Genomic DNA, 21,443 nt, shown 5'->3' on the forward strand with positions numbered 1-21,443 from the left:
GTCTATTTTGTACAGTGGTGCTGGGCACGATTTTAGTGGTTTACCTCCTTTAATATTTTTAAGAAATTATGGGCCCTGTTTACTAAGCCATGCTATAGGTGCACTAGCAATTTTAGCACTTGCTAAATGCTAGACACACCCATAGGAATATATGCGTGTCTCTAGTGTTTAGCGTGCGCTAAAAACGATAGCGCACCTTAGTAAATAGGGCCCTATGATTGGTATCTGGTTCCCTTTTCATTATTGGATTTTTGAATGGTTTTGTGTTTTATCATTTGATTTTCCATCTGCACCATTTATTGTTTTTGCATTTCTCTTCCATGTGCATATTTCTAAACAGTCTTCCCTTCAATGCAAACTCAAATCCCAGTTATACAATTTTGCTTTTAAATACCCTCTAGTTTTCACAAACTAATCTTCCCATTAATTCTGTACTCTGGATAAATACCTCAGATAAAGGCCTCAAATACAGATAAATAAATAAATTATTATTATTGCAGACAATTAGTCAATCACAATAATGTATTTAATATCAGACTCATCTCAACATGCTGAGCTGCATGTCACTTTCTTCATTTTTCAGTGCTTCATGGAATAATACATTTTTGTTAATGTTTTAAGAGTCAGAGTCTGCATAGACCTGAAGAACAGACTTTTTAAAATTTCATTTTGAATTTAAATTTGGAATCAAGGAAGGGGGATCTTTTTACAAAGGTGCTCTAGTGTTTTTAGCTCGTGCTAAGAATTCATGTGCATTAAATGCTAAGATGCCCATTATATTCCTATGGGCATCTTAGCATTTAGCACACATGAATTTTTAGCATGAGCTAAAAAAGCTAGCACAACTGTAAAAGACCCCCCCCCCCCCCCCCTAAGGGAGTAACAGAAGCAAACCACTGGAGTTTTTGTTTTTTTAGAGCAGTTAATTTTAAGTTCTTAAAAATTAAAAATGGATGTCCTTTAGTGAAATGGGAGGTCTGGTAGCTTTTTCTAACTTACCCTTTGGCATATATTTGTAGTTTACTGCAGAAGTTCAAAAACAGAAATCATGCAGAGAACCCAGAGAGTGGATTTATGCTTTAACATTGTGCCAGAATATTTTCACATCCATCTTACCCCCAGTTACATTCTTCTGTAACCGCATCAATTTTTCATATCATACTGTTACACAATTGTGCAAGAATGCTTTACTTCATCAATTCCAAATAATAATATACAATAATCCCAGTGCATTACCTTAGCTATATTCCCAGTGTATCCTGGAACTTGAATTAGTTGCTTTTCTTTTTTCCATAGGTCAATCAATTGCCATTTTAAAACCTGAATATTCCTGTAAAATAAATTCAAAGTTTAGGAAAGTTTGGCTTGTGATAACTTGCCTGTGTATTTATTTCAACTGGTTTATGGCTATCACTGAAGTCCGATTCTTTATTCTGATGAATGGTTAGAATTCTAGTACAGTTCTTGGTGCTGGCAACCCTAGTTCTGTTTTCTGGGTTTTCTACACAACCTGTGATTTTTATAAAGAGCCAAACAGAAGTCTCATTTGGATACAATCCCCAAAATGCGCACTCACACACAAGGCTGCAGGATACTATGCATCGACACCCTCAATCCTGAATTTTTAGTGCTTATTCTTTTTTATATCCACTCTCAAAGGAGCAGCATTTCAGTCCAGTTGATACATGTGTTGAAGTACTTTTGTGATACACCTCTCTTCTTGGAGATGGGTTAATATGGTTTTAATATTGCAAAACCACTCTGTATTTCAGCATCACTTTGCTAAATGGGTAGCATAAGAAGAATCCATGTTATAACCCTGGGAGACTTTCTTAGCAATAACACCATCCAGCAATTAAAACACAACTGAAGACAACACAGACATCAGGGTTATCACAAAAGTAAATCACTGTAAGAATATGCGCCAACTGCTGTGACAAAGTCAAGCTCCTTCCTTTTGTCAACCACCACCCACTTACTAAAATGTGTGTTGAAAAATGAGTGCCATGTGTCTGCAAGAAAAATAAGGGGCGAACTAGCAATTGACCATGAACATCTGCAATGATACTGGTGATTTAAAAAACCCCACACAATACAGAAGTACAATTAATGTAAAATAAAGACTTGCTTACTGAGCCAAAATCAGACAGTAATGATAGAGATTTTAAATGTAAAATTTAAGAAATCTTAAACATCTACTAATAAATTTGATATTTGAACTAACCAAATTAAAACAAAACCAATTGCTACTGATGACTAACAAGTCACAGTAGACAAAAAAGGGGTAGGAATGGCCAATGCAATGAGTCAATGCAAAAGTACAAGTCTTTATTGAGATTATACACTAGCATTTGCTTGAAGACAACACATCATTGGAGAACAGCAAGCTTCACTTAAAGATGGACTCAACAGTCCGTGTTTCAGCCTATGCCTTCATCAGGAGTCTGGAGCTTTAGTCAGTGTAAGATGTGCTGATAAAGGAAACAACAATGCTGAAAAACTTGGCTATGATCGCAAAGAACACATCTTCCAAATTTTGAAAAAAACATAGCAAATAGCAAGAAAACAAAATATCATAAGGGAGCCATTTAACTGTCACAGTAACAAGACCAAGCTTCCTTTACAGTGGTATTTACAAGATATTGCTCTGATACATTTGTCAGTAGCAACATTGGTGCACTAAAATGTGAAATCTAGCATTAGGTAACTATGATTCAGATTATTCTAGCCAATGTTCATCACTTTTCATTTGTCCACATTAAATTTCATCTGCAATTTGGATGCCCAGCCTTCCTGCAATTTTTCACAGTCCGCACGTGTTTTAACAACCTTAAATAGTTTTGTGTCATCTGCAAATTTAATCACCTCGTCGTTCTGATTTCCAGTTTATTTATAAACTAGTAAAAAAGGCCCGTTTCCAAAACAAATGAAACGGGCGCTAGCATGTGGTTTTTATTTTTGTTTTTTTTTTTCTGTTTGAGATTAAGGGATATAAGTGTTTTTAAAAAAGCCCACTTTTTTTTTAACAGTTGTATTTGTATTGTAATTGTTTCTTACATTATGAACATTTCATTGTCAACAATATGTTTTGTATAATTTTTGTTACAATCAGGTAAAAGGTGTGTTTGTTGAGTTGTATTAATCTGTTTTTCAAATGCATTAGAAGAGTTATTTACTGTTGAAAAAACATACAGATGTCCACAGTGGTGGGCGATGAGTCAGAGTGCATGAGTGTGTGTGCGAGACATCAGTAATTGTATATGGGTGTGAGAGTCACAGTAGGGTTTTTTTGGGGTTGGGGAACTGTGACTGTGCATGAGTGTCTGTGTGTGGGGGGCAGTTTTAGATTGAAGTGTTTTGTTTTTTTTTGTTTGGTTAAATAAAGCTGTACCTTGTTTGTTTGTAGGGAAGTCAGCCTTTATTGTGTTACAGGAGTTTGCATGGTTTTTTTTTTCCTATTGCTGTTATGTGTGGAGAGTGAGAGAGTGTGTCTGTGTCAGAGTGTGTGTCACAGAGTGTTTGGGAGACATATTGTGTGTGTAAGAGTGACTGAGTGTATGAAAGTGTGTTTGTCAGAGAGTGTGTGTGTGTGTAGTTCTAAGTTCCATGACCCCCTCCTTTTCTTCCCTTCCACTCCTTCTGTCTGATGAGAGAGAGTGTGTGGGCCAGGGGCGTATCTGGACTCTGGCGGTAGGTGGGGCCAGAGCCAGAGGGAGGGGGCACATTTTAGCCCCCCCCCCCGGCGCCACCGATTCCCCCCGCCATTTCTGGACCCCCCCCTCGCCACCAATGACACTCTCCACCCCCTCCCGCCGCCGCCAACCCTCCCCCGCTGCTGTCACTTACCTTTGCTGGCGGGGGACCCCAACCCCCCGCCAGCCGAGGTCCTCTCTTCCATGCAGGCTGCAAGTTGCAATGCTTCCTGTTCTTCTGAGTCTGACGTCCTGCACGTACAACGCGCAGGACGTCAGACTGAGTTCCAAATTCTGAGTCTGACATCCTGCACGACGTCAGACTCAGAAGAACAGGAAGCGTTGCAACTTGCATCCTGCACGGAAGAGAGGACTTCGGCTGGCGGGGGCTTAGGGTCCCCCGCCAGCAAAGATCGGCGACGGGTTGGTGGCGGGTGTGCGGGAGGGAGGGGGTGGTGGTGAGGGTCGATGGTAGGGGGGTCCAGGGTGAAATCTGCGGTGGCCCAGGCCCCTGTGGCCCCACGCAGATACGCCCCTGGTGTGGGCAGGACCACCATGGTGGGCGATGAGTCAGAGTGCACGAGTGTGTGTGCGAGACATCAGTAATTGTATATGGGTGTGAGAGTCACAGTTGTGGTTTTTTGGGGTTGGGGAACTGTGACTGTGCATGAGTGTCTGTGTGTGTGAGGCAGTTTTTGATTGAAGTGGGGTTTTTTTTTGTTTGGTTAAATAAAGCTGTACCTTGTTTGTTTGAAGGGAAGTTAGCCTTTATTGTGTTACAGGAGTTTGCAGGGTTTTTTTTTTCCTATTGCTGTTATGTGTGGATAGTGAGAGAGTGTGACTGTGTCAGAGTGTGTGTTACAGAGTGTATGGGAAACATATTGTGTGTGTAAGAGTGACTGAGTGTATGAAAGAGTGTTTGTCAGAGAGATACAGTGTGTCAGTGAGTGTATGTGTGTAGTTTTAAGTTCCATGACCCCCCTCCTTTTGTGGGCAGGAGTGTTGGTTGTTGCTGCTGCTTGGCTGATATTTTGAAGGGGGGTTCACTCTGGGCATTTCCCTTTTGTGTTTCTGCTGCTATGCCTATATTTCGAAGGGGGTTTCTTTTAAAGTTGCTGGGTGGTTAGATGTATTTGCTGAAAGGGTCTGTGCATTTCCCTTTTATTTGGCTGCTGCTGTGCTGATATTTTGAAGGGGGGTTCGTTTAAAGTTGTTGCTGGGTGGTTAGATGTATTTGCTGAAAGGGTCTGTGCATTTCCCTTTTATTTGGCTGCTGCTGTGCCGATATTTTGAAGGGGGTTCGTTTAAAGTTGTTGCTGGGTAGTGAATGCTACATACCTGTAGAAGGTATTCTCCGAGGACAGCAGGCTGATTGTTCTCACTGATGGGTGACGTCCACGGCAGCCCCTCCAATCGGAAACTTCACTAGCAAAGTCCTTTGCTAGCCCTCGCGCGCCCGCGCGCACCGCGCATGCGCGGCCGTCTTCCCGCCCGAAACCGGCTCGAGCCGGCCAGTCCAGTATGTAGCAAGACAATACACTTCAAGGGAAGACACAACTCCAAAGGGGAGGCGGGCGGGTTTGTGAGAACAATCAGCCTGCTGTCCTCGGAGAATACCTTCTACAGGTATGTAGCATTCGCTTTCTCCGAGGACAAGCAGGCTGCTTGTTCTCACTGATGGGGTATCCCTAGCCCCCAGGCTCACTCAAAACAACAACCATGGTCAATTGGACCTCGCAACGGCGAGGACATAACTGAGATTGACCTAAAAAATTTACCAACTAACTGAGAGTGCAGCCTGGAACAGAACAAACAGGGCCCTCGGGGGGTGGAGTTGGATCCTAAAGCCCAAACAGGTTCTGAAGAACTGACTGCCCGAACCGACTGTCGCGTCGGGTATCCTGCTGCAGGCAGTAATGAGATGTGAATGTGTGGACAGATGACCACGTCGCAGCTTTGCAAATTTCTTCAATGGAGGCTGACTTCAAGTGGGCTACCGACGCAGCCATGGCTCTAACATTATGAGCCGTGACATGACCCTCAAGAGCCAGCCCCGCCTGGGCGTAAGTGAAGGAAATGCAATCTGCTAGCCAATTGGATATGGTGCGTTTCCCTACAGCCACTCCCCTCCTATTGGGGTCAAAAGAAACAAACAATTGGGCGGACTGTCTGTGGGGCTGTGTCCGCTCCAGATAGAAGGCCAATGCTCTCTTGCAGTCCAATGTGTGCAGCTGACGTTCAGCAGGGCAGGAATGAGGACGGGGAAAAAATGTTGGCAAGACAATTGACTGGTTCAGATGGAACTCCGACACGACCTTTGGCAGAAACTTAGGGTGAGTGCGGAGGACTACTCTGTTGTGATGAAATTTGGTGTAAGGAGCCTGGGCTACCAGGGCCTGAAGCTCACTGACTCTACGAGCCGAAGTAACTGCCACCAAGAAAATGACCTTCCAGGTCAAGTACTTCGGATGGCAGGAATTCAGTGGCTCAAAAGGAGGTTTCATCAGCTGGGTGAGAACGACATTGAGATCCCATGACACTGTAGGAGGCTTGACAGGGGGCTTTGACAAAAGCAAACCTCTCATGAAGCGAACAACTAAAGGCTGTCCTGAGATCGGCTTACCTTCCACTTGGTAATGGTATGCACTGATTGCACTAAGGTGAACCCTTACGGAGTTGGTCTTGAGACCAGACTCAGACAAGTGCAGAAGGTATTCAAGCAGGGTCTGTGTAGGACAAGAGCGAGGATCTAGGGCCTTGCTGTCACACCAGACGGCAAACCTCCTCCAATGAAAGAAGTAACTTCTCTTAGTGGAGTCTTTCCTGGAAGCAAGCAAGATGCGGGAGACACCCTCTGGCAGACCCAAAGAGGCAAAGTCTACGCCCTCAACATCCAGGCCGTGAGAGCCAGGGACTGGAGGTTGGGATGCAGAAGAGCCCCGTCGTCCTGCGTGATGAGGGTCGGAAAACACTCCAATCTCCACGGTTCTTCGGAGGATAACTCCAGAAGAAGAGGGAACCAGATCTGACGCGGCCAAAAGGGAGCAATCAGAATCATGGTGCCTCGGTCTTGCTTGAGTTTCAACAAAGTCTTCCCCACCAGAGGTATGGGAGGATAAGCATACAGCAGACCTTCCCCCCAATCCAGGAGGAAGGCATCCGACGCCAGTCTGCCGTGGGCCTGAAGCCTGCAACAGAACTGAGGGACCTTGTGGTTCACTTGAGATGCGAAGAGATCCACCAGGGGGGTGCCCCACGCCTGGAAGATCTGTCGCACCACACGGGAATTGAGCGACCACTCGTGAGGTTGCATAATCCTGCTCAACCTGTCGGCCAGACTGTTGTTTACGCCTGCCAGATATGTGGCTTGGAGCACCATGCCCTGACGGCGAGCCCAGAGCCACATGCTGACGGCTTCCTGACACAGGGGGCGAGATCCGGTGCCCCCCTGCTTGTTGACATAGTACATGGCAACCTGATTGTCTGTCTGAATTTGGATAATTTGGTGGGACAGCCGATCTCTGAAAGCCTTCAGAGCGTTCCAGATCGCTCGCAACTCCAGAAGATTGATCTGTAGATCGCGTTCTTGGAGGGACCAACTTCCTTGGGTGTGAAGCCCATCGACATGAGCTCCCCATCCCAGGAGAGACGCATCCGTGGTCAGCACTTTTTGTGGCTGAGGAATTTGGAAGGGACGTCCCAGAGTCAAATTGGAGCAAATCGTCCACCAAAACAGGGATTCGAGAAAACTCGTGGACAGGTGGATCACGTCCTCTAGACCCCCAGCGGCCTGATACCACTGGGAGGCTAGGGTCCATTGAGCAGATCTCATGTGAAGGCGGGCCATGGGAGTCACATGAACTGTGGAGGCCATGTGGCCCAGCAATCTCAACATCTGCCGAGCTGTGATCTGCTGGGACGCTCGCACCCGCGAGACGAGGGACAACAAGTTGTTGGCTCTCGTCTCTGGGAGATAGGCGCGAGCCGTCCGAGAATCCAGCAGGGCTCCGATGAATTCGAGTTTCTGCACTGGGAGAAGATGGGACTTTGGGTAATTTATCACAAACCCCAGTAGCTCCAGGAGGCGAATAGTCATCTGCATGGACTGCAGGGCTCCTGCCTCGGATGTGTTCTTCACCAGCCAATCGTCGAGATATGGGAACACGTGCACCCCCAGCCTGCGAAGCGCCGCTGCTACCACAGCTAGGCACTTTGTGAACACCCTGGGCGCGGAGGCGAGCCCAAAGGGTAGCACACAGTACTGGAAGTGGCGTGTGCCCAGCTGAAATCGCAGATACTGTCTGTGAGCTGGCAGTATCGGGATGTGTGTGTAGGCATCCTTCAAGTCCAGAGAGCATAGCCAATCGTTTTGCTGAATCATGGGGAGAAGGGTGCCCAGGGAAAGCATCCTGAACTTTTCTTTTACGAGATATTTGTTCAGGGCCCTTAGGTCTAGGATGGGACGCATCCCCCCTGTTTTCTTTTCCACAAGGAAGTACCTGGAATAGAATCCCAGCCCTTCTTGCCCGGATGGCACGGGCTCGACCGCATTGGCGCTGAGAAGGGCGGAGAGTTCCTCTGCAAGTACCTGCTTGTGCTGGAAGCTGTAGGACTGAGCTCCCGGAGGACAATTTGGAGGTTTTGAGGCCAAATTGAGGGTGTATCCTTGCCGGACTATTTGGAGAACCCACTGATCGGAGGTTATGAGAGGCCACCTTTGGTGAAAAGCTTTCAACCTCCCTCCGACAGGCAGGTCGCCCGGCACTGACACTTGGATGTCGGCTATGCTCTGCTGGAGCCAGTCAAAAGCTCGCCCCTTGCTTTTGCTGGGGAGCCGCGGGGCCTTGCTGAGTCGCACGCTGCTGACGAGAGCGAGCGCGCTGGGGCTTAGCCTGGGCCGCAGGCTGTCGGGAAGGAGGATTGTACCTACGCTTGCCAGAAGTATAGGGAACAGTCTTCCTTCCCCCGAAAAATCGTCTACCTGTAGAGGTAGAAGCTGAAGGCTGCCGGCGGGCGAACTTGTCGAATGCGGTGTCCCGCTGGTGGAGAGACTCTACCACCTGTTCGACTTTTTCGCCAAAAATGTTATCCGCACGGCAAGGCGAGTCCGCAATCCGCTGCTGGATTCTATTCTCCAGGTCGGCGGCACGCAGCCATGAGAGCCTGCGCATCACCACACCTTGAGCAGCGGCCCTGGACGCAACATCAAAAGTGTCATAAACTCCTCTGGCCAGGAATTTTCTGCACGCCTTCAGCTGCCTGACCACCTCCTGAAAAGGCTTGGCTTGCTCAGGGGGAAGAGCATCAACCAAGCCCGCCAACTGCCGCCCATTGTTCCGCATGTGTATGCTCGTGTAGAGCTGGTAGGACTGGATCTTGGACACGAGCATAGAGGAATGGTAGGCCTTCCTCCCAAAGGAGTCTAAGGTTCTAGCGTCCTTGCCCGGGGGCGCCGAAGCATGTTCCCTAGAACTCTTAGCCTTCTTTAGGGCCAAATCCACAACTCCAGAGTCATGAGGCAACTGAGTGCGCATCAGCTCTGGGTCCCCATGGATCCGGTACTGGGACTCGATCTTCTTGGGAATGTGGGGATTAGTTAATGGCTTGGTCCAGTTCGCAAGCAATGTCTTCTTCAGGACATGGTGCAAGGGAACAGTGGACGCTTCCTTAGGTGGAGAAGGATAGTCCAGGAGCTCAAACATTTCAGCCCTGGGCTCGTCCTCCACAACCACCGGGAAGGGGATGGCCGTAGACATCTCCCGGACAAAGGAAGCGAAAGACAGACTCTCGGGAGGAGAAAGCTGTCTCTCAGGAGAGGGAGTGGGATCAGACGGAAGACCCTCAGACTCCTCGTCAGAGAAATATCTGGGATCTTCCTCTTCCTCCCACGAGGCCTCACCCTCGGTGTCAGACACGAGTTCCCGGACCTGTGTCTGCAACCTCGCCCTGCTCGACTCCGTGGAACCCCGTCCACGATGGGGGCGTCGAGAGGTAGACTCCCTTGCCCGCATCGGCGAAGCTCCCTCCGCCGACGTGGTCGGGGAGCCTTCCTGGGAGGTGGCCGCGGTCGGCACCGCACGTGGTACCGACGTCGGGGACCTCAACCTGGGCGATGGGCCAGCCGGCGCCACGCTCGACGGTACCGGAGGCGCAAGCACCGCCGGTACCGGAGGGGTAGGGCGCAACAGCTCTCCCAGAATCTCTTGGAGAACGGCCCGGAGGCTCTCGTTTAGAGTGGCTGCAGAGAAAGGCTGAGAGGTCGATGCAGGCGTCGACGTCAGTACCTGTTCCGGGCGTGGAGGCTGTTCCGGGCTGTCCAGAGCGGAGCGCATCGACACCTCTTGAACAGAGGGTGAGCGGTCCTCTCGGTGCCGATGCCTGCTGGGTGCCGAATCCTTCGGCGACCCAGAGCTCTCGGTGCCGACACGGGGAGGAGACCGGTGTCGATGCTTCTTCGATTTCTTCCGAAGCATGTCACCGGAGCTCCCCGGCACCGACGAGGAGGACGTCGAATCCATCCGTCGCTTCCTCGGGGCCGAGACTGAAGAAGGTCGATCTCGGGGGGGCTGAACCGCAGGAGCCCTCAGGGTAGGCGGAGACCCACCCGAGGGCTCACCGCCACCAGCAGGGGAATGGACAGCCCTCACCTGCACTCCACCCGATGCACCACCGTCCGACGACATCAGCAGACGAGGTCCTGGTACCACCGACGTCGATGCAGCTATCCGATGTCTCGGCGCCGATGCAGAGGCCCGATGCCTCGATGCACTCGATGCAGGGGCGGCCGAGGAAGATGGTCTGGACGCTGACGACGTCGATGCACTCGAAGATCCCGGTGCCGATGCCGACGAAGAGCCCGAGAACAACACGTTCCACTGGGCTAGTCTCGCTACCTGAGTCCGCCTTTGAAGCAGGGAACACAGACTGCAGTTCTGAGGGCGGTGCTCGGCCCCCAGACACTGAAGACACGACGAGTGTCGATCAGTGAGCGAGATAACCCGGGCGCACTGGGTGCACTTCTTGAAGCCGCTGGAAGGCTTCGATGTCATGGGCGGAAAAATCACGCCGGCGAAATCAAAAGCCGAAATGGCGAAATTTGAAGCACCAAAATTTAGAGGGAGAAAAATCTCGACCGAGGCCAAAAAGAGGCCTACCCCGACGACGAAAGAAAACTTACCGGGGCAAAAAGCTGGAAGTACGGGGAGGATTTACACGAAACCCGGCGGGGGGTTTCCGGAGCACTTCCCGACTAAGAGAAAACTTTCCCGAAGGAAAAAAACACGCTCAAAATAAATTGGACGCGCGAGGTCGACTTTCCGGGGCTCGACACGGCGAAAACACGACCGTACCGAGTGCGGACAAAAGAAGACTGGCCGGCTCGAGCCGGTTTCGGGCGGGAAGACGGCCGCGCATGCGCGGTGCGCGCGGGCGCGCGAGGGCTAGCAAAGGACTTTGCTAGTGAAGTTTCCGATTGGAGGGGCTGCCGTGGACGTCACCCATCAGTGAGAACAAGCAGCCTGCTTGTCCTCGGAGAAGGTTAGATAGAGTTGCTGAAACGCTGTGGAAAGTTTCCTTTTGTTTTGCTGCTGCTGTGCCGATATTTTGTTGGGTGGATCTTTTTTCCTGGGGCGTTTTTTTTTTTTTTTTTGTACTCGGGGACGATTGTGTAGGTCCCCGAGCGGGGCTGGATGTTCCGTTTGCATTTTTTCGACAGGTGAGGCAGTGGTGAGGGCCGGTTCTTTGAGGAGTGCTGCGATAGCCAGCGTGTAGTTTTTGTACTCCCGGGGACGATTGGGCACGTCCCTGGGAGTGAAGTGCTGCAGCGAGCGGGTGCAGTGTTTTCGGGGTGTGGGTGGAGGGGTGGAGTTGTGGCAACATGTTGTGCTGCTGAGCGTCTGTTGCTTGCATCCCATTCCACCGATGGAGTGGCTGTGGCAGCTGGTTGAGGCTTTTTTTGGGGCCAGAGCGCTGTGAGAGGCATTTGTGCTGTAGGCATTACATACCTGGAGAAGGAGCACGGGCGTCAGTGATATTCCTTGTGTCCCAGCTCCACAGAATCTGCTCGTTTGCGCTGTTCTTTCTCTTCTCTTTTTCTGCTTGTTTTCATTGGTTCCTTTACAATGCATTTCGTTGCGTGGCAACGGTTTGGCGGTCGCGTAGTAAGGGGTTGTCGGTGCCATTCCTTCTGTGTCGGTGTCCTGCCCTAGACGTCATCATGTTCGACGCGTGGGCGGGGCAGACACTCATGGTGTAAAATTGATCTCTGGCGCCTCACTTTTAGAACGTTGAGAAAGTGAGGCTTCAGAACGTTGGAGGTGTGTTTTATATAGAGAGATATGTTAAATAGCATCAGTCCCAGTACAGATCCCCGCGGCACTCCACTATTCATCTCCTCCATTGAGAGAAATGGCCACTGAATCCTACCCTCTGTTTTCTGTACAATACTAATACCTGAAAAAGTTGTTCCTGTGAGTTTTGCCTCTGTGGCAAGTTTCTCTTCATATTCTCTTTTAGCCTTCTTTATCAATGCTTTGCATCTAACTTAACAGTGCTTATGCTGCTTCTTATTTTCTTTATTTGGTCCTTTTTCCATTCTTTGAAGGACATTCTTTTGGCTCTAATAGCCTCATTCAATTTAACTTTTAACCATGCTGGCTGTCATTTGCTCTTCTGTCCACCTTTGTTAATGCATGGATTGCATTTAGTCTGGGTATTTTTATAGTTCAACATTTTTATTGATGACTAACCAATAACAACAATATATGAAGCCAGATGAATGTACATCATTGCAAAAATTGTATCTTATTGCATAACAGCAGAATAGTAAGATCCGTCAGCAAACTTTTATAAGGGGTATCCCCTTTACTTACCCAGAACCCTCCTGTGTACCACCCATAGAACCGTGGTTAATAAATTATATGAAAACATCCCAAACCTTATGAAACATTTTTACAGTCTCATCCCTCCCCTCTCTCCCTCATCAGTCATGTAGTTCACTACCCCCCCTACCTTCTCCCACCCCTTAATTCTGACATAGTCTGGGTATTTTTAAACAATATCCATGCCTGATTTAATGTCCTAACCTTTGAAGCCGATCCTTTTAGCTTCTTTTTAACCATTTTTCTCATTTTATTATAGTTGCCCTTTTGAAAATTAAATGTTGCTACAGTAGATTTTCTTTGTGGCTTCATTCCAGAAAGTAGTTCAAACTTGATCATGTTATGATCACTGTTTCCCAGCAGAATCAACGCTGTTACCTCTCGTACTATACCCTGTACTCTTCAAAAATAACATCCATTTCCGGACTACCCTATCAGTCCTAAAGTGTCTAACTACCAAAACAATAACTGATGGCTCATAGTCCTGAATGCAGAGGAAAAATCTGAAACCAATATATATCTATATCTATCTATCTATCTATCTATATAGATAGATAGATATAGATAGATATATATATATAGATAGATATAGATATATAGATAAAGGTATGAGCAAATCTAAATAAATAAATAGCATTACAAATGATCCAAGGTTGCTAACGCTATAGTTCCTGTACCATGGGCTGACACAATCATCTCACACACTTTCTGCATCAAAGTATTCCACTAATTGTTCCTTTGTATCAATGCATGGTCTGACAGCAACTCAAATACTTTCTGCAATTCTCGTCACTGCATCTTATAAATGGAATTAGAAAAGATACAGAGAAGGGAAACAAAAATCATAAAGGCATGAGGCAACTTACCTATTAGGAAAGACAAAAAAGGCTAGGGCTCTTCAGCTTGAGACGGCTGAGGGGAGATACTATTGAGGTCTATAAAATACTGAGTGGAGTAGAAAGGTTAGACGTGAATAACTTGTTTACTCTTGCCAAAAACAGAAGGACTAGTGGAAATGCAATGAAGCTACTAAGTAGTAAATTTAAAACAAATTGGAAAAATATTTCTTTGCTCAACACGTAATTAAAACTCTGGAAGTTGCCAGAGAATATGATAAAAGCAGTAAGCTGAGCAGGGTTTAAAAAAAGGTTTGGATTATTTCCTAACAGAAAAGTTCATAAGCCATTATTAAGATGGGATTGGGAAAATCCACTGCTTATTTCCAGGACAAGCAGCATAAAATCTATTTTACTCTTTTGGGATCTTGCCAGGTACTTGTGACCTGGATTAGCCACTGAAAGGATCAGAACACTGGGTTTGATGGGCCTTCAGTCTCTCCTAGTATGGCAATGCTTACATTCTTCAATTCCTTCCCCAGAAAAAGAAGATTCATGTTGTTCAAATCTGTGGGACATATTTCCTCTTGTATGTATGTAGGTAGGTACTCAAAATCATCTCTAGTCATTTCAAGACTATCATCCCTACTCCTTTAAGCAGCTAAGAAGGGCACGAATCTTCTCTGCAACAAGTTGATCTTAATCCACTCTTGCAATCTCTCCAGATCCACAGCACTCAACATATCCATTCTAAACTCTTCCCAAGGATTTCTCATTTCTCCTTTCAACACTATGTGGGAAAATCAAGTTTAGTTTCCAAGTCCAGATTCTGCTCCTTAAATGGGCGGGGGGTTCGGAAGTGGACGTGTTTAAGGCTCACGGGGGTGGAGAGTCTTAGCCAGCAAATAACAGTGACATCTACTAGCCAGCTTCAAGACAGGCACCAAATTTTGGAGACAGAGACAGTCAATGACAATCTCTACAATGGCTGGGCTAGACATGAGGAAAGATGGAGTATGAGTGAAAAATGTGGTGAAATCCTGTGCATGGAAAACAAAGATTCCTGGTGCTGTAATTCCAATAGATAACAGCTCTATTTGAGCTAGAAGCCCACAGAATTACTGTGAGAAAAAGAACAAAGACCAAACCACATCCATTCTTTGTAAAAGTAATCCGTACAGATTAAAAACAAGGGTGGCATTTCAAATTATCACACAGTAAAAAGAGATAAAGTCATAACCAATTGCCCTGTCTCCCCATAATAACCCTAATTCTTGGCACTTACTCAGGCACCCTAATACTTTGCTCTATGCTCATTTTTCTGCCTCTCAGTGACAGTTCCTACCCACAGACTCACAAATTCATTATCACTTTAGTGCAAAGTATTAAGTACTTACTCATCCTCCAGGTCATCTGTATTTTTAGACAGCTGTGACCACCATCTTTTGATGACAGCTTGAAGCCAGTTCAAGCCAACTAGCACATATCTGTAAGCAAAGTTTCAGGTTGCAGATTAGTTTGAGATGGAACAGGAGCTCGGCACACAGCTGTCCATAGCTACTACAGTTTCACATGGTTCACTTGACCCTTGTCCTCCTAGTATAATGAAAGCTGCCTCTCCAACATTTAAAGCCCGGCTATTAATGTGGTTACAAACTTTCATTACATCTGTCAGGACTTTCAATCAGGCATGGACATTGTTTAAAAATACCATCTTGGAAGCCCAGACCAGATGCATTCCACATATTTACAATGGTAGAAAGAAGAGAAAAGAACAGCCAGCATGGTTAAAAGGTGAAATGAAAGAGGCTATCAGAGCCAAAGAATGTCCTTCAAAGAATGGAAAAAGGACCTAAAGCAATAAAAGCACTGGTGAGTTAGATGCAAAGCATTGATAAAGAAGGCTAAAAGAGAATTATGAAGAGAATCTTTCCTAAAAGACAAAAATTCACAGTAAAGCAATGATATCTACCTTTAGCAGATATGCTCAGAGGACAGCAGAACATTCTCTCTCTCACATGTAGGTGATGTCATCCACATCAACCAGTACAGAGCATTAAAAAGTTAGTATGCTCTTATGAGCATGCGTTGAGTGAATGCCTTCTTGCCTACCGCAAGAGCACGGGACCATCAGTACAATACTAAAGCATGGAATCAGCTTCAAGGGGAGCAGGGAGGGTATGTGAGAATGCATGACCCGCTGTCCTCAGAGAATACCTGCTACAGGTAAGTATCTTCACTTTTTACGAGGACAAGAAGGCCATATTCTCACATGTGGGAATCCCCAGCTACCAGGGTCATGTAAACAACAACCAATGGTCAACTGAACCTTGCAACAGGGAGGCCAAAATACTGATTAACCTCAAACTATATAGAACTGTGTAAGAATGCAGCCTGGAACAGAACAAAATGGACCTAGGAGGGCGGAGCTGGATTCTAGACCCACAAAACTTCTACAAGCGCTGTCTGTCCAAACTGACTATCGCATCAGGTATCCTGCTCAAGGCAGTAGTGGGATATGAATGTGTGGATTGAAGACCACGTTGCAGCCTTGCAAATCTCTACAATGGAGGCTGACCTCAAGTGGGCTACCAATGCCACCATACCTCCAACATCATGAGCCTTGTCATAATCCTCAAGACTCAGCCCAGCCTGGACATAAGTGAAAGAAACGAAATCTACCAGCCAATTGGAGACTGTGTATTTTTCCAATTGTAACTCCTATCCAGTTGGGATCAAAAGAAACAAAAAGCTGGGTGGACTGTCTTTAGGGCTTAGTCCAAGTAAAAGACCAATGCTTGCTTGCAGTCCAAAGTGTGCAGTGCGTTTTAACCAGAATGGACATGGGGATTGGGAAAGAACGTTGGCAGAACAATCAACTTGTTCAGAAGGAACTCCGAAACAACCTTAGGCTACTTAGGGTGCATGCAGAGAACTACTCTGTTGCGATGAAACTTAGTGTAAGGTAGATCCACCACTAGAGCCTGAAGCTCACTGACCCTGCCAGGTAAAGTAATATCCACCAAAAACAAGACCTTCCAGGTCAAGTACTTCAGATGACAGGAATCCAGTGGCTCAAAAGGAGCTTTCAGCAGCTGGGTTAGGATGACTGTTGAGGTCCCATGACACAGGTGGAGGTTTAACAGAGGGCTTTGTCAAAAGTGGAGTGGAGGAGTGGCCTAGTGGTTAGGGTGGTGGACTTTGGTCCTGGGAAACTGAGGAACTGAGTTCAATTCCCACCTCAGGCACAGGCAGCTCCTTGTGACTCTGGGCAAGTCACTTAACCCTCCATTGCCCCATGTAAGCCACATTGAGCCTGCCATGAGTGGGAAAGTGTGGGGTACAAATGTATCCTCTACACGGTGATAAGCACTAACTGCTCTGAGGCGAACCCTTACAGAGTTGGTATTGACATCAGACTCAGAGAAGTATAGAAGGTATTCAAAGCAGGGTTTGTGTTGGGTAAGAAAGAGAATCTAGGGCCCTGCCCTCACAGCAGACGGTAAACCTCCTCCATTTGAAAAAGCAACACCTCTTAATGGAATCTTTGCTGGAAGCCAGCAAGACTTTGCTGGAAAGATGCAAGGAAGAAAATTCTAAGCTCTCAACATCCAGGCTGTGAGGGCCAGAGACTGGAGGTTGGGATGTAGAAGAGATCCTTCATGCTGCGTAATGACAGTTGGACAACACTCCAATCGCCAAGATTCTTCAGAGGACAACTCCAGAAGAAGTGGGAACCAGATCTGCCTGGGACAGTATGGAGAAATGAGGATCATGGTTCCTCGGTCTTGCTTGAGTTTCAGCAAAGTCTTCCCCACAAGAGGGATAGGAGGATACACATTCAGAAGACCAGTCCCCCAATGAAGGCGGAAGGCATCTGAAAGGTTAATGGAGGTTAGGGCTCTTCAGCTTTGAAAAGAGATGGCTGAGGGGAGATTGAGGCCTACAAAATACTGAGTGGTGTAGAACGAGTAGAAGTGAATCGATTTTTTACTCTTTCAAAAAATAAAAAGACTAGGGGACACTCAAAAGGTTACATGGAAATACTTTTAAAACAAATAGGAGGAAATATTTGTTCACTCAATGAACAGTTAAGCTCTGGAACTCATTGCTGGAGAATGTGGCAACAGTAGTTAGTGTATCTGGAGTTAAAGAAGGTTTGGACAAGTTCCTGGAGGAAAATCCATAGTCTGCACTGAGACAGACATGGGGAAGCCACAGCTTGACCTGGGATTGGTAGTATGGAATGTCCCTACTATTTGGGTTTCTGCCAGGTACTTGTGACCTGGACGGGCCACTGTTGGAAACAGGATAATGGACTAGATGGACCATTGGTCTGACCCAGTATGGTTATTCTTATGTTACTTTTTTTTTGTTTTTGTTTTTTTTAGTAAGCACAGAAAGAATTTAAAGCAACAGAGCAAAAAGCCAGAAATCTCAGAACAGTAAAGATTAGCCAAATAGATAAAATGAGAGAATGCAGATATTTGACTGATCTTCAAGACCCACATAGTAAATGGGCCAGAGTACTTGAAGAAGACAGGATCTCTTTCTATGCTCCTCCAAAGGAAACTGTGTGATGCAACACCTACCAGCAAGCCTTCTCAGGATTAGCCCCCACACTCTTTAACGCACTTCCAGAAAGGCTTGGCATAACATAAGCCTATCTCTACTTCAAGAGGCAGTTCTACCAAGTCATTAATGGAAGAAGCAACAAATTATCTAGTCACCTACACAAGGTTCAACACAGCTGCACATAATACTGCAGAAAGACTTGCTTGCCACATGTACCCTAGTTGAGATCCCTGTATGTACTTTTTCTGGCTGCACATTAAGGGCATCTTTTACAACACCATGCTAGCGATTCCCAAATGGCAAATGAGTGGAAGCCCATAGGAATTGAATAGGCTTCCTCTCATTTACCATGCAGGAATTGCTAGAACGACTTTGTAAAAGAGGCCCTAAATTTGTCAAGTTAGTCACCCTTATTTACGTAAACTTCTTTTACTCCACCTATATGTTCCACTTCCACTTGTCCCCTTTCCTCTCTATTAGAATGTTTTAATGTGTATTGTGTTGGCATTGTAAGTAGCATACCATACTATAATGAGTACTGTTATTGGAATATTTTACCATTTGTAATTATTGCTTATGTCTAAGTTATATCCGTTGCACACCTCCTTGGGTGGATTTCTTTAAAAAAAAGCAGTAAATAAATCCTAATAAATAAATAAAATATGGACTACTGCTGCAGTGCAAAACAAAATAAAAAACCTGCAGCACCACAGTCCCTGCCCAATAATAAGATATGGTGACAATGCCAAAATTTAAGATTATCCTGATAACACTGTCCCAAACACCATGTATTCCTGATTACGTGCAAATTTAAAAGTAAAGATCAAGCAGTAAACATGCCAAATCCAATGAAATTACTTGCCATTATCTGTAATATTTGCTTCATATTACTTTCAGTGTTTTTACATTTTCTAAGGGGGATCATCAGAATGTCCTGCAACTCACACTGTTAACCTCTCTTGGTGAAAGAGCTGCCAGTTAAGTGATATACAACCTATACTAGAGCTTATTATTCGATCACAGAAAGCATGGATAAAATAGCTGTATAAAGAAAATTGTCTTATACATTGATATAATATTGAGCATAAGAGCAAACATAATAGAAAAGAAAAAGTTCTGTGGATCAATGACGATTTGCACCATACTGCTTTTGGAGAAAAAAAATGTTTTCTAACAGTGTGAGTTGCAGGATATTCTGATGATCCCCCTAAGAAAATTTAAAAGCACTCAAAGTAATATGTAGCAAAATATGAAGCAAATATATGACACATAATGGCAAGTAATTTCATTCGGTATGGAATGTTTACTGCTTGATCTTTACTATTAAATTTGCACGTAATCAGGAATACATGGTGTTTGGGACAGTGTTAGGATATATGTTATGTACAGTCCCCACATGCAATAATTGAAAGCGGTCTCTGAAATTGGAAAATTTAAGATTAAGCATGCCTATCATGGTCTTGGTGCAGCATGTAGAAACTTACTTAAGGATACTATCTCCTGATTTCATGCTGAAAGAGAATACTTAATAAGGTTTTACACTTTAATAGGGAGTGAGGATTTCTCGCACCTGCCACCAGTGACTGACACACAGATGTGAATTCCAAGACTTTAGTACGAAGTTAAAAGCTAAGAACGTTCAATACTGCTGAACCTTTCCCTTGGTTAACTCTTTCACTGAGTGGAATCAGTAGGCATGTCATCACTTTGGAGGAAGCACTGAGAGCACAAGAGGCAGGAGCTATAGAATTCTAGGATCTCTCACCGACATTAAGCACCACTCAATAGAAAGAAATCCTCAAATGGAAGTGGGTCACCAAGGAGAGCAAGGCAGTAAATCTGACTTCACTCTGAACGCCTTTGAAGGCATGGCAGATAGGGGAGGGGGGTTGAGTGATGAAGCAGCTTGCACAACTATTAAACCCACAGTTTACACTATGGTCTTAGAATATAAGGAGCTATCCTACACAACATGATAACGTCATTTCTCTCTACTTCTCTGTTTCTGACAGAGAATATTATAGTGGTCAGGACAGAGGCTCTCAGAGAGCAAAGCATTTCCTGGCGAAAGAACTCTCCAGGCTGTCTCAGGATCGGATGGAACCCAGGGGAATAAGGAAGATTTGGCTTGGCCTCAGGAAGGGAGTGGCTTGCAGCACTCAGTAGCTCCCCCACAAGGGCAAGTGTCAGTCTGCAGGCAACGGAAGGAGCAAAGAGAAGGTTCAGTTTTCTTGGGTTATCAAACAGTATGCATTAAAATCAAAGAGAGAGAGGCTGGAAAGGGGAGGGGCAGATCACTACACCATGGTAAAAAGTCTTCAGGGAAGAAGAAAGGCAGACTAGTAGCACTACTCCTGAGCAGTTGGAGGAATGGGAGGTATGCCCTGAGGAACCAATGGAGATCAAAACAGAATGAGATTATTCTTGAACTGTGACAACTGAATTTCAGTTGGATACAATTTAACAAACAGCCCAGCGAATGATTTCCAGCTACTTAGAGTGAAAATTCTGGCAAGTGGGTGACCCGAAGTTTTGTTAAGCAATAACGTTTGTTTTTTTTAAATTGTTACTGCAGGAGAGAACTGTGAGACATTAAGAAGGGGGAGGGGAAAAGGACAAAATGACTTGAGTTTTACTCTTCATCAAGGACTGTGTTCCTAGTCCCAGGTCTATGGAACTGTATTACACTTTTTATCTGGAGAAATCTGATTTTTCATTAAATGTTAAATGCTAAGACTACTACCAGGGGCGCCACCATTTTTAGACCAGGAGCGGAAAGGGGACTGCACCACTGTCCTACTAGACACCAGGGATCTACCTTGGGTAAGTCCTGGGGTAAAGGGGGTTCTGGAGAGGTCGGGGAGAAGGTTTGTGATTGTGGAAGGGCCTCCAGTTTGGAGAAGGATCAGAGGGGGAGTTGGGGATCAGAGGAGGGTTGATATTAAGGGGATCAGTGGCAACATCTGAATGGGGAGGGGTTGGATAAGCAGTGCGGAGTAATCGGGGAAGCATGGAAAGGTGGGGGAGGGGGACATCAGCTTGGCAAACCAAAAGTAAAACAGGTGGCAGTTGATATTAAGTGCCGGCACCTGCACAGCTAATTGGGTATATAGTTAGAACTGCTTTTTGTGTAGGCCTATCTCCTTGCTTAGCAAGCAGACACTGAATATTGCAGGTACCCACATAATTACTGGCTCCTCCCTGACTCCACCCTGTTAACAGCCCTCTTCTGTCTGGTTCCAAGATAGCCAGTCAGTGCTGATATTTAGAGGCACTGCCAGGTTAAATGCTGCTGAATATCAGCAGCTGGCCTGCTAAGTGCAATTTAAACAGTCAGGAGCCTCTCCTGCCAGCTTAAAGTCCCTTACTTGCAGAGCACCAGAACACAACAGTACTGTACAAAAATATTCTAATAATGTAAACATTTTATCAGGTCTTACTTTTAGACTGGTGGTCAGAAG

General features: G+C 46.0%; 1 protein-coding gene across 2 annotated transcripts in view; it reads right to left on the bottom strand.

Annotated features, from left to right (window-relative positions):
• KATNBL1 (katanin regulatory subunit B1 like 1) overlaps window positions 1-21,443 on the bottom strand; it is a 70,003-nt gene that overhangs the window by 16,455 nt on the left and 32,105 nt on the right. For both annotated transcript variants that reach the window (XM_030215229.1, XM_030215228.1), the window contains exons 6-7: window positions 14,805-14,894; window positions 1,237-1,330 (exon numbers count right to left, since the gene is read on the bottom strand). In XM_030215229.1, the coding sequence (XP_030071089.1) occupies window positions 1,237-1,330; window positions 14,805-14,894 (184 nt within the window). The remainder of the gene's footprint in view (window positions 1-1,236; window positions 1,331-14,804; window positions 14,895-21,443) is intronic.

The sequence above is a fragment of the Microcaecilia unicolor genome, chromosome 9 (assembly GCF_901765095.1).
Source record: "Microcaecilia unicolor chromosome 9, aMicUni1.1, whole genome shotgun sequence".
NCBI classification, from domain to species: Eukaryota; Metazoa; Chordata; class Amphibia; order Gymnophiona; family Siphonopidae; genus Microcaecilia; species Microcaecilia unicolor.